General features: G+C 33.7%; 2 protein-coding genes across 2 annotated transcripts; both read left to right on the top strand.

Moving 5' to 3' along the window:
- Positions 1-1,986: 1,986 nt before the first annotated feature.
- Bm10534 (Uncharacterized protein) lies at positions 1,987-7,513 on the top strand (the record flags this gene model as incomplete). Its single annotated transcript, XM_043082123.1, has 3 exons — positions 1,987-2,058; positions 5,966-6,116; positions 7,377-7,513. 3 exons carry the CDS (start codon positions 1,987-1,989, stop codon positions 7,511-7,513), a joined length of 360 nt encoding a protein of 119 aa, XP_042938057.1.
- An 883-nt stretch (positions 7,514-8,396) lies between these two features.
- Bm2172 (Uncharacterized protein) lies at positions 8,397-11,528 on the top strand (the record flags this gene model as incomplete). Its single annotated transcript, XM_001901530.1, has 7 exons — positions 8,397-8,595; positions 8,819-9,010; positions 9,098-9,203; positions 9,667-9,916; positions 10,264-10,350; positions 10,787-11,031; positions 11,360-11,528. The coding sequence occupies 7 exons, from the start codon at positions 8,397-8,399 to the stop codon at positions 11,526-11,528; spliced, it is 1,248 nt and encodes a 415-aa protein (XP_001901565.1).
- Between the last annotated feature and the right edge of the window lie 1,714 nt (positions 11,529-13,242).

Below are 13,242 nucleotides of genomic sequence, written 5' to 3'. Positions count from 1 at the left end.
TTCTTCAGGAATGTTTAAATTTAAAAGAGAAAGACAGGAAGAGAAGGACTGCTCATAAAATACACAACCAATAGTACTATCAACAGAGTAAAAAAAAAAACATTGAGCAAAAGAGGCCTATGAAAAGAAATATTTACGATGGCCCAGACAGCAACAGGAAGATCAGTACACCCGAAACCTCTCTCCAAGAGCAACAATCTTGTTTTCAAACAAAATCGGCACCAAAGTGCATAGCTTTTTCCTCCGTAGAGTGCAATGTATACGAGGAATTTGTCATTTCTCCATTTATGTTTTTCGTCTAACAAAAAAACAACAGTGTATTTATATGGCCTCAATACATTTAAATCTCAGCTTTTTTTTTTCATTTAATTGGATGACAGAAGCTATTAAAATTACAGCTATTGATTATAAGTACGAAATGTTTTGGGACCTACTCTTATATTTTCTTTTTCTTCAATTTAATTTAAACCAAACTATTAAAAGTCTAAAACTAATCAATGAATTAAGAATAAATGTATGACTACTAGTTTTGTGATTTTTTTTTTTTTATTTTTTGAGATTCCCCGTATTCGTGTGAAAACATGCACAATTATACTTTCTTTGAAATATGTAACAAAATCAAAATGTCCTTCATAGACGAGGTAGAAGTAAGAGTGGACTGTATTTCTTTCTGAAGAGTCAAAAGTTATAAAATGTAAGTAATGGAGAAAGTGCATGTATACTTCTAATTAACTTGAATCTTCTGCATATATTCTATAAATCCATTTAGCCAACCCTCAACATATATGATAGTCTCGATTTATGCATGCTATATTTTACTTTTATTCTGCTTCTTCGCTCTCCCTATGCGATCATTTTGAACTCTGTCGTTGGGAAGGTTTAAATTCATTTCCCCGCAGGGAATCATTAATCGTTATCTTCCTATCTCAAAATTTACAAGGCTAGCTATTCGAGAATGTGACATCGGAGCGAATGCTATGTTAGCTTACACTGCTTTGTAGTATTCAAGATTTTACTTTAATAAACAAATCAGACAAAGCACAAGAATCAAGTGGATCAAGATTTCAACTATCGGGTAATATATCAAAATTTCAGAGCGCACTCCTCTGTATAAACAAGTCCTGTTAAACTTTAATTCGAAAAAAAAATTTCACAGTGAATTGCCCTCTCTCCCACATAATCTTTGAAGAGTACATTTCTTTAACTGCTCACTAGCACAAAAAAGCTCACTACTCATTCATCCTGAAAACACATCTCGCTATTAGAATACACTGATTCGAAATCTGTTAAGTCTCACAGCTCTTCGAAAGGTCGAAAGGTCACAGTAAATATCACTAACCAAAATTAATCTTTCCTTTTTATGGTGTTTCCTTTTCCAATCTCAGTAAAATTGTCACAGCAGTTTCACTAAATAGTAATCAAATACTAAGTCGTTGACTGCACAGTTCTCATCATAAATCGTAGTAAGTTGAAAATCATGTAAGAGAGTGACCTCAATCATCTTATTATTAAAGAGTGTATTAGGATACTTGATGGATTGAATGGTGTTGGTTCAAACTGTTATGACGGATATCTGACACAACTTCAGGAAACAAGTAGAGCTTGGATATGGTCAAGGTAAACGTAAGCAAAGTGACCGAAGATCGTTTAAATAGCGCATATGCATGAGTGACGTTGATTGTGTTGTACAGAAAGAATTGTAATAGTGAGTTAAATGTATGTTAAAAGTGGAAGTGAGACAGATGAGTGGGAAGAAGAGAGAGAGAAACTTGTTTGAAACTATTTTACGGCGCTAAATGAAGATCTCGCTTGGTTTAGCATTCATGTCTTCATATTGACAGCGAATGAATCGACGATTAGGGACAAACGTTGAAATTTCTTCTCTTGCTGTTGATAGATGGGTACCGCCCAGTAAGGCGGACATTCTTTGTCATCGTGACGAAACGACTACCACACAACAACGTTATCGAAGGAGCTGATAAGGAAATGAGCGGATGTAGTCGGCCAAGTGTCAAATGCTCGCGCGGAGAAAAAGGATCACTGCTGAGAAGCGCACGCGTGAGGTTTTCGTCTGATTGGATAGATGAGATGAAATAATGGAAAAAGTGGGAAAACATGAGGACGAAAGAGAATGACGAGAAAGAAAGGTTGTTGAAATGCGTGCAGGATAATGCAGGAGACTTGCAAGCAAGCAGTTGCCAGAGGAAGTAACGAGGGAGAGCGAGAGTAAGTGCTGCAACATTTCATTATCAAAGGGAGGAGTGGCGGTAGCGACGGCAATGATGACAACTACGAGGAGAAGACATAGACAGTACTGGAAGACTTTGAGGAAGTGGAGCATGGGGAGGGGACAGAGTGGGTGTGGCAGTGCGTACCTTCCAGCAATCACACTCACCAGTTTTCACATATTTTGTCGCTTCTAGCGATGAATTTCTGTGAGAGGATAGCATGTATCATGTCGATCGGATAGGTAGTAGTGGACATAGCAGTGTCGCATAGCGTATCTCATAGCGGCTGGTCTCGAAGGAAAAGACCGGAGGAGATGCTTCTTTTCATGATTCGTTCCTTTTCTTCAGACATTTACTTTGGATGTTGCTCATTGTTCTCAGTGAAAGGGATTGTTCCGTTTACATTATAGAAAATGCCATTCTTTGCGATGCACTACTGATGGCGGAATGATAGAGTTGTAGAAGTTTCCGTTATTTGTCTGTGATGTTCTACCAGTGAGCGAAGCGGGTTGCCATTGTTCGCAGTTATTTGTAATCTCACTTAATGGTTTAAACCATTGTGTTATAAGAATAGAAAATGATAAAAATGAGATAGCATTGAGAGAGTGATTCGAAGGTTGCATGAGATTCAGGAGAAATTTTTTTCACTAAGCCAGGTTACTCGTGCTTAGTGCGCCTCGCAATGCATTATGCGAAGTAAACTGACAGCATGTCGATCTTCTTTTGCAAAGTGGTAATGTCAGTTTGGAGAGAATATTACTACATTTTACGGTGCAGTAAGAGAGCGTTGTTCAAGTTCTTAACTTCTGGCATCTGCTTGAAAGTTTCTGATGTTAGCAACATCATAGTGACAAATGACTGCTTAGCTTTTGTTCTGCAACGTTCGGAGAAGTGGATAATCATCAGTGAAATTCATCGATGTTTAACATGGAAAATGTTAATATCTATGATAAAACATAGATTTATATTAATGCATAAATAGATAGTTAAAGTGAAAGAACACATGCCGCAAACATCAAAGAATAAGGTTTGCTTGATAGGAAGTGATAAAAATCAACAACTGATTAGTGTTACTTCTTCAGTACACCATAACACCTTCCCATTCATCTTTCTTCTTCATCTGCAATATATTGCTATCCTGCACTTCATGATTTGCAATTTATTTTGTCGGGAATTCGATAGCTAAAGTTTGAAAAGAGGCAGAAGGTGCCATATGAGTGCTGTTTCTGGGGCAGTCTTTGTGATTTCATTAAGCCTAAGTCTAAAGATACTGATGCACTCAGTTAGCACCGGAATTCTTCGTCAGTATTTTCTCAATGAAGAAAAGCAAGTGAAATGTAGTTCAGTGGATGTTTACGATAGCTTTAAAATGACAATTTCATCTGGAAGTGACTTCTCGTCAACAAACAGTCTGCTCTCCTTGCACATTTAATTGTCTGGCGAACAACCACATTCTTTGTTTGTTTAAGACTACAAGAGAAAAGGCATAGTAGTCATTATGTGTTGTAAAAGATATGGGCGGGATTGGGTGGTGCATACTCGTTTTCTCGTTCAAAAATTGAGAGTGCACAGGTCATTTCGATAAGGAAGGATAATGAGCAAAAGTGGACAGATGGACCTTGCATGAAAAAGTGGAGAAAGCAGTTTGCTTCGCAGTGATATAGTTACTAAAGAAAGCATCGTATTATGGTCTTTTTTAGCTTATCATCACTCAGAGATAAGCTGCTTTCTTTTTTACATTCATATTAAGTAATCGATATATGTCTAGAGTATTATTAGTTACCGCTCCGATTTTGAGCTATTTTAAAGTTGGGAAGATAAATTAGATATATCACTGGGGGTGGATTGAATAAACTTTTTATATTCATCCCTGTCACTAAATGAGAAAGAGGAAATTATATGCGATTGATCATTTCATTACTTAAATATTTACGTTTAGTAATGAGTAATATAATATAGTGATCCAATTTCATTAACTTATCATACTGATTACTTTTTTTTTTCATATGTCATAAAATGACATCCACGCATGGCACTATCTCAGTAAATTATTCTTCGCGAAAATATTCTAGTAGGAATTGTCTTTTTCAAAAATTGATGCACTCAAATAACGGAAAGATTAATATGGAAGTAATGGTTTATGTTGTTGTGCCACAATTGAGACATAAGACTCAGTGATACTGACCACAAATATTTGCGATATCATTTGTCATTCTCATCAGTATGACAAAGAGAGAGTATGAATAGAAGACAGTTTGCAGTTTCAGCCTCAAAGCATTGGATGAATCGGTCTCTTTCGGCTTTGATTCATCTTTCTGTCCATTTAAATGATTTTGTTCTCTTTCTTTTCTTCAAAATTCTTGGCCAACTATACTCCTTCCTTTCTGTTTGTGCACTCGCAATGCCAAACAATAATAATTTGCTGTGGAAAGCATTGTGTATATGACTTAAGCATGAAGGAAATGAGCATAGCAAAAATATTGCTATGTCTAGAGAAGAAATACTATCTTTCAAATGGCATCATAGATCGGGTCATTATTATGCCTGCTTGTTTAGAAATGACGAGAGAATTAATTAGCTAGAATTAAAAATACCAAAAGTATCACTAGAGGAGTTTGGATAGATGAAGTAAACAATATAAATAAGATAATTATTTCACGTTTAAATTTAATGATAAATTGATACCTGGGAAAATGTCTTGCAGAAGCATATAAGTTGATCCTGCAGTTTGCCATTAATAGAATCAAACTTGCAACTAAAAATAGATTCGCGACTTGAAAGTACAATACAACGCTTGGGATTTGTAATATTTTGGCCAGATTTCGCAAAAAAAAATGTTTTAAAAATATTTTGTATTTAGCCTAGCAAGTTAATCACATCCAAAGATTTTCCGCCATACAAAAAAAGATATTATCAAAGATTAATTACAGATTTAATTCGGAAATGTTTCGACCGTTGGAAATCAAGCTTAGAATTTGAAGGACTTGTCAGAGTTAAAAAATTGCTTTCGGACTGAACTGAAGTCGACTTTTAGTTAGCCAATTACTTTAACTTCAATTTCCATTTTAGCTTTCCATCCCTTATCCACGTTTGTTCCAGTTCCGTAAACCTGAACAGAATGCTACCTGCTGTGAAAATATTCAGTCGTTGATATCATTAAGTGTAATAGCAGTCGATTTAACGTCCACATTTTTTCCATCTCTTACTCTTTGTATCAAAGTTGTGTGAAATTTGGAAGATATACGGGATTTAGTTACCACGACTAAGTCCCTTAATTCATATTATTTGAGAAGAAAATAAAAAAGAAATATTTCCAGAAAGATATTACTTCAAGAAGCATTGTTAGTTGAATGAATACACTTTTAGTGTAAATGAAATCGACCGGAACATATCCTTTGCCTTTTATGTAACTCAATGTTTGTCTATACACCATAAGATGCTGCAGAAATAGGGTTTTCTTATGTTTCTCTGAGTTGTTATTAAAAGTTGTTCTGTGTTGTGTTATGTAATGAATGTAAAAAATTTGAAGTAAGGCTGCGGGACGGTTCAAAGGTCAAGCGGAATTGAGGTGAATCTCTTATCCATCTTTATGTTTTCCTTCAGAAAGTGCCTATAAATAAGACTGGAATAGGCATGAGTAGATAAAATAATTGGTTATGAAATTTAAGTCCAATTTATAATTTCATTATTGGTCGTCATTTTAAACGATTGATTATAATGATAATTTATGATTTCAGTGTGTGTCGCAGTTTGCACCAGCTGGTGATAGCCATGTTTGGACTACAGATGATCTTCTTCCAGCATTCGTATATGTGACCGTACGTGCTCAGCTACAACATTTAGGCGCCGAGATTCGTCTTATTGAAGATTTTACACCGCAACTACAAGGTAGTGGACAAACTGAACTGATGTTCACCACCCTTAGAGCTAGCTATTTTCAAATTTGCAATGATAAGAATTTGCCTTGAAGCTTGTTTTTTTTTTTTTTTTTTTAAATCTTCAGTGCCTTCAGAAGAAACGAGAAATTTCTTAATAACATATATACCATTTGATGAAGGTTGATTAACTTCCAGTTCTACTACGAATCCTTGCACTTCATATCTCGTTACTATATCTTGTTATTGCATAACAAATTTTAAAAGTTTTAACCATTCATTTCAGTCTTAAAACTTTCGATATGATGATATTATTACGTGATGAATTCACATTTGTCACATCTTTGCTAGGATTATTTGATATGTACATATTTGCTATTGTTAAGCTTTTTCAAATAATAGGAAGGACTTATTTTTTGTGACAGATTTATTTGGTAACAGTCTTTTTTATGAAGGATCTTATAGTTTATAACAAAGATCATTTTATATTTCCATCAAGGAACGTTTTGGCATTATTGGTAGATCATTTCTGATGGTATCATTTGATTTTTTCAGAATAACTGTATTATTAAAATTTGAATTTCAAAGTCGATTACTTTGATTATCCAGGAAGTGAGATTGGATGGCATACAGTACTCAGAATATCTCATTCTCATTCTCGCCATTGTAAGCTGATATTTTTCTTTGAGCTTATCACCTTAACGTTGTATCTCATCGTCTATTTCAATTATTTAGCATATATTATATGGTCTTCAAACTTCTTTTTCATATCTTTTGAATAGTAATTCTACAAGTGCAGATATATGTTGTACAGATGTCTATCATTGTTTTATACGGATCTTTAGGTAAATTCATTGAATGATTTATGATTTCATGAAGTATAAAATTTCATCAGTCCATATATGAAGTCTTGCACAATGGGACAGAAATTAGAATACATAAATGAGTTGTGGGCTGTTAAGGCAAATGGTTCTTCAACTGGTGATATTCCAGTTTTCTCAGCAATTCCTATTCCTAACTATTCAATCATATTCAGTTTGTTTATTTGTCTTATCGATGGAATTGAAAGTTGATATCATAATGAAACATATTTTAAGAATTCAGGAGAAATATCGAAGAATTCGATCTCCGATGTTTATTAACACTCAAAGTACATAACATTATGCGATTAATTTTACTTATAGTGCTACTATGTTTATTTTGAATTACAGCCGAAACTGGTTGTAATATTTTGAAAACTTCTGAATTCAGTTGAGAGTGAAAAGTAAATTAGGTGAATTGAAAAATAAAATGAGATTGAACAGGCAGCAGAAAGAAAATAGAAGGGTACGAATCGAAAGAATTGTCGTAAAATGGCCGGTAGTGTCGGCTGACACCTTAGAAGCCCTTCGGCATTCGCATCTTCTCTGACATCATGCATTACCATTTTCTAGTAACCGTTTAGCAATCAAAATTTCAATCTACCAGTTGAAACTTTCCCTAAAATGCAGTGTTGAATTTATATGAGTTTAAAAATTTCTCCGTTATCAGATAACTTCGATTCTTTCCATTCTCCTCCCACGCAAGATTCTGTAACAAATTTTATAACTTAGATTAGTTTACTAACGGTAAAAGTTATTTTGCTAAATTTCGTGCTTAAAAAACTTCTACGTGTGTCAATTTAACATATGATACAGTGATGCAATATCATTTAGCATGAATGCATTTTACTGCATGCTTCCAACTTTCATTCATGTTGATTTAAGTTTAAAAATCAATGAAAAAGTTAAATGAAAATTTTCAGATCTCATTTTATTCAAAGTACTATTTTGCAATTTCAGTTATTTTTGGATGTGTTTTCTTAAATTTTTTTCCCCTATTCTATAATAATGTAAACAATTCCTGACTTGACATTACTTGACTATACTATTTCATATTCTATGCATATTTTGTACTTGAAGGCCTGAAACTCAACTCACGTTGCCAATGAAATTGTTATTTTATTTATAAGTACCATAATTGACATTACGATTAACAAACACATTTATCATTGTCATTTTATTACGATGGAAAATAGCAATTGATTTTGGAATCAAATCAGACCGATGGTGCATATGATACAGTGATCGTTCTCCATTTTCAGCGCAGTATCGTTGCCTGTCGTTACGATTGGTAATAAAAGTTGTTCAGCATCATTTTCTGGATAAACGAATATCCATCCAATTTCGTTTCTAATTCATTTTATATTCATTATTGCTCTTCATCAGTACCAAAAAGAGGAGGAAAAAATTGACCGGGTAATTCAGGGATAAATATGTTCATTTTGAATGGTTTATGGTTGTTAAATTCATCGAGCAGAACCAATAACCACGTCGTCTCAGTGCTTCTGATCATAGTTGTCCTATGTGTCACTCTAACAATCGTCCACTCTCAACAACGACAAACGCTTATTGACTATGACGATAATCTTTATATTCTCATTGATGAAATTAGTGTTTATACATGTCGAGGAGGTATGCATTTCTATAGTTTATTAAGGAAGAAAATACAGCAAATATCTCATTTTTGCCTTCCTATATTATCTTTAGGGTTTGATGAAAGAAAATGATTGGAAATGAATGCAACGAATTTTTACACTTGAAAATATCATTTATTTAACTGAACAGGAATTGTTATTACTTACTATTTAATTATACCTTCGATTGATCACTTTCTTTTCATTCATAATATTTGCAGCTAAAAATGAGATTAAGTTAACAGAAGATGATATTGATATTGTGAATGAGAAAGGTAATCGTGTGTACTTCATCAAGGCACCCGGCAGTTACTCTTTACATTTCAAGAAACTTGTTGTTACCAGAGATATTGGATATTTAAGCGGCGAGATTGGTGTCACACTTCAAGTGCCAATAATCGAAGGTCCTGCAGGTTAGCATTCAAATTTAAATGCAGATTTTCGAAATGTTTCGAACAAACGATATTATAGAAATATTTGTTTCGTAATTGGTACTTTAGGAATTCGTTTTGACTTGCCTTATACAGTAGTACCGGAAACGGGAATTTTGGATCAAGAATGTGACAAGCACAGCGGCGTTGTAGAGCGTGGCAATCGACAGTACTGGTAAAATTATAATAATTATGGATTGTGGGGGATTTCGCAGACTTTAAGTCTAGAACACTGGAAGCCTACGAGACATAACGTTTCTGGAAGGTCCCTCATTGAAGTACTATGGCAATGGTAGCGAATGCTACATAAAAAAGTTGATTTGAGTGAAAGATTCCAAACTTCCTTTTTCTTCGTTTGAAATCAAATTGTTCAGTAGAAGTTTGCTAAATTCAGATTTTTCCTGAATATAAAAAAATATATTAAAAATTCAGAAAAGAAGCCCATAAAAAGATTCAGAATCAAAATGTTTCATTTTTTTTGAAGGAATAATATATGGCAATAGATTCCCACCGGAATAGTACTTATCAAGTATTCAACGTTTTTCATTATCATTAGAGCTACTGAATCTTATCAGTGCAACATAATATTCCATTACTATTCCATATGTCACGCTTACCGAACTTACTGGATATTCCAGTCGTTATTGCGATATTTGTGGGCTTACCGCTAAGCTAGAGACAGATTTGAATGATAAAGGCCATTTATTTTTGCCTGAAGTGGCACGTGGCACAGAGGAGAAATTTGCGCCAGTTTGTAATCGAATTGCGTCGAATATTTACGAGTTTAATCGAACGATTAATTTGCCTGGTAGACGTGAACTGTTAGCACGGATCAACGAAAAGGTTCAAGGCCTGGATGGTGAGATTCGTGAACGCCTAAACAAAAAAGTATTTTGTTTATGTTCACTCAGCAGATTTGAAAGAAGATTCATTTCCTTTACACTAATTTGAGAACGAAAAGAATCGAGTATGTGACCTTCATAGACCGATAGGTTTATATTCCTGAACTTCTCAATCTTAGCAAATGCTGCTGAAAATGACGTGACCTAACTGAGTGCGCAAGTGAAGCACGTTACTTTCTATTTAATGCAACTGAAGTAGCAAGGTAGGAGAAGCCCTTTTCGCTACTTTAAGAAACTATTTCATATTGAAAGATAAGCATAAAGAAGGATTCTATAAATGTGTTCATAATTAATGTCTTGTTTTTGAGGTTCTTAAATAAAAAACATTTTCAGCGAGGCCGATTTCAAATATTTCTGAACTTAATCAGTGCCGAACAACCAGCAATCAAGCAAGATGATTGGTTTGCGAAATCTGCTGATGTAAAATTTTGTTGTCTTGTTAGGAACTCAATAGTCAGTTTACTTGATTCTTATTTGATTAATGATTTATCGTTGGGACGTTCAGATTCCCTTCTTGTTGTCATGATAATAAAAGACAAAAGTTTCTGTTACTCAATTTGAATCCTAAGCCTGAACTATGAGTAGATTAGGAAATCAAGTAAGCTCTAGATAATCTTTTGTAATTACTTAAATGATTACTTCATAAATTCAATTTTAACTAAAAATTTATTTCCTATCGAATAAATTTGTGCTTCAAATATTTTGAAATAAAAGTGAGGCACGTGAATCCCTTGCTAATCTACAACCTTTCATAATTTTTATCCAAAATTTAATAATTTCTCGCATCTAGGAAATAGTATGCAAAATTACAAGATTAAAAGGAAAGGAAAAAAAAAAACAAAAAACAAAATTTCAGTGTCAGTGCTGCTGGGATGATCGTGACGCTTCGTGCCATGGTGTACTAAGCTTCTTGTACTGCAGTAAAGAAGAGTGCAAGAATAACTGGGCACGGCGCTGTTTGCATCATACAGCACGCATCGTTGCATGCTATACAGTTGAATTTAATTATCGCACGACAACATCATATGCAGACGTTATTCAATTCTTGAAAGAAAACAATTATCCAAATCAGGAAGCTATTACTTCAATACCGATAATACAGTGAGTTTCACATTACTTGAAAATTTTTTGTTAAATTATATTGGAATTTAAATTTCAGTGATTTAACATATTTGTAATGTGCATATGTATATCACCAAATTACTCAACTGTGAAAGCTGGTAAGTCGATTTCTTCTGGCTCTATAATTCTTTGTCAGCAAATTCAACTTAAACCTATTCATTCATTCCATCATTCCCAAGATCATGTGACTGATCTATGATTTTAAATCGACCTCACACTAAAGATTATTGGGGAATTTGAATGTTACCAAATTTGTATAATATAATCGTACTGCAAGTTCTCTTTAACCTTAAGGATTTATTTTCAGACGAATTCCACCACATCCAAGGGGTACTGTTGAAGTCAAGGATATTGCCCAATCTCTAGCCGAAAGATGTGTGGCAAAAATGCCTCAAAGACTGACCCATTTACGACGTTATTGCACAATCTTCTGGAATGACAAGTTATGTTGTTCGCATTGTCCTGGTGTATGTTAATTTTTGGTTTTTCATGTTTCAAGTTTAACAGAATTTTCTTTCATTAACGGACGGGTCCATCACATACATATTTTGATTTGGTACTTGATATCGAGATAAATCGCATCGAGTGATACACAGTATCATCAAGACAACCCAGTCCAGTCGCTCTCTCTCTCTCTCTCTCTCTCTCTCTCGATGCTTCCTGATAACAGCTGTTCTTATACGAATTCCGCTCTTACTGCTCTCCACCATGGATTCTTTCCTATATCGTTTTCTACGTAGAGAGAGCCTTATAATATCAATTATCAAATATCCGACTTAAGCGATTTCTCATTATTAAGAAATCAGTAAAAGTTTGTATTAACTGGCGATATGCTTTGGGAAGTTTTATTCTGCAACAAAAAGAAAATTGCTCGTTTTAAAAAGAAAAGAAATGAAATTCAGAGATGAACTTTCAGCTGAATTTATTTTTTGTTTGTAAAACTGACATGTTTTTCCTCTTTAATCAGTAGTGATTAACTTCTCTCAGTACAGTTAGCCTTGTTATTTTAATTCACTTGAATACCGTGCAATATATGTTCAATAAACAAAGTTCTGTTATGTTATAACGAGTTGAAAGAGTAGTTTAATTTGAAATTAATCCTTAACGTACATTTTACTATCGTCATACCTCCCTTTATTTATTCACTAGAAGAGGAAGATAAAAGTAATTTAAATTACGTAGCAAATTTGAATATGAAATATCGTGCAAGTTGTTTGTGTCACCTCAAAATAAAAGAAATATTTTGCATTTATATTTTATTATTGTTGTAACAATATTATGACTCTAAATAGTTTAACTTCAAACCATATCAAATTCTGCGAAGGAATTCAATGAATACAGTACATAGTAACTGGTAAAAGTACACATAATGGATTATAGCGAAAGTCATACTGTAGAGAATCACTTTTTAGCTTTCCTTTATTGGAAATGTGAGAATGTTCAAAGATCAGATGAATCCTTCAAGAAGGATATTAGACTTTTTTTTAAATCATTCAGTTATTTGGAAAAATCGATTAAAAAGCATGTTTTAGAAACTATGGGATTCCGTTCTACATTTTTTGCTGTGGAATACAAATGATAATAGCTTGAGAGAATGACAATTGCTTCGGGACGGAATGATTGCATTCGATTGGGTTCTATTTACTATTTACAGTTTCTTTCTCCATAAATGGTTTCTATTAAGTGGAATGAGGAGCTGTATCGTTCGTATTTTTGAGAAAATTGTAAATGTTGTAAAAATTATAAATGTCTTTACTGGAAATGGAATAGCTTCAGGAAGGAAAAGAGAAATACACTGAAAAGATTCTTAATTTGATAATTCTATCATTTAGTGATAAAGTGGCTCATGCCTATCGTAACACAGCTAACTGATCAGAAAGCTGAGAAAATTGTCATTCTTTCACTGGCAAAGCCTTGATAAGTTTATTACTAATTTAGCTTACGAAGTAATCATGTCTAAATAAAACCCAGTGTAAATTGTTAAGATGGATTTATATCAACTGATGATCATTCGGATTTTGCTTGTGCTAATTAATGGCTGAGTAACGACATAACATACTATTGTCAATCTCTCGACACTCAATTGTGATGCCAACAAAAAATTGCTCTTTCTGATAAGAAAAATCGTTTTTGATAACTTCATAAGGATTGCGTTTCGCCTCATAAAATTAACTATGTTTTTAATTTAAT

The sequence above is a fragment of the Brugia malayi genome, assembly GCF_000002995.4.
Source record: "Brugia malayi strain FR3 genome assembly, contig: Bm_v4_Chr4_scaffold_001, whole genome shotgun sequence".
NCBI lineage: Eukaryota > Metazoa > Nematoda > Chromadorea > Rhabditida > Onchocercidae > Brugia > Brugia malayi.
The sequence above is the reverse complement of the archived record's forward strand: the minus strand, read 5'-3'. Positions and strand labels throughout refer to the sequence as shown.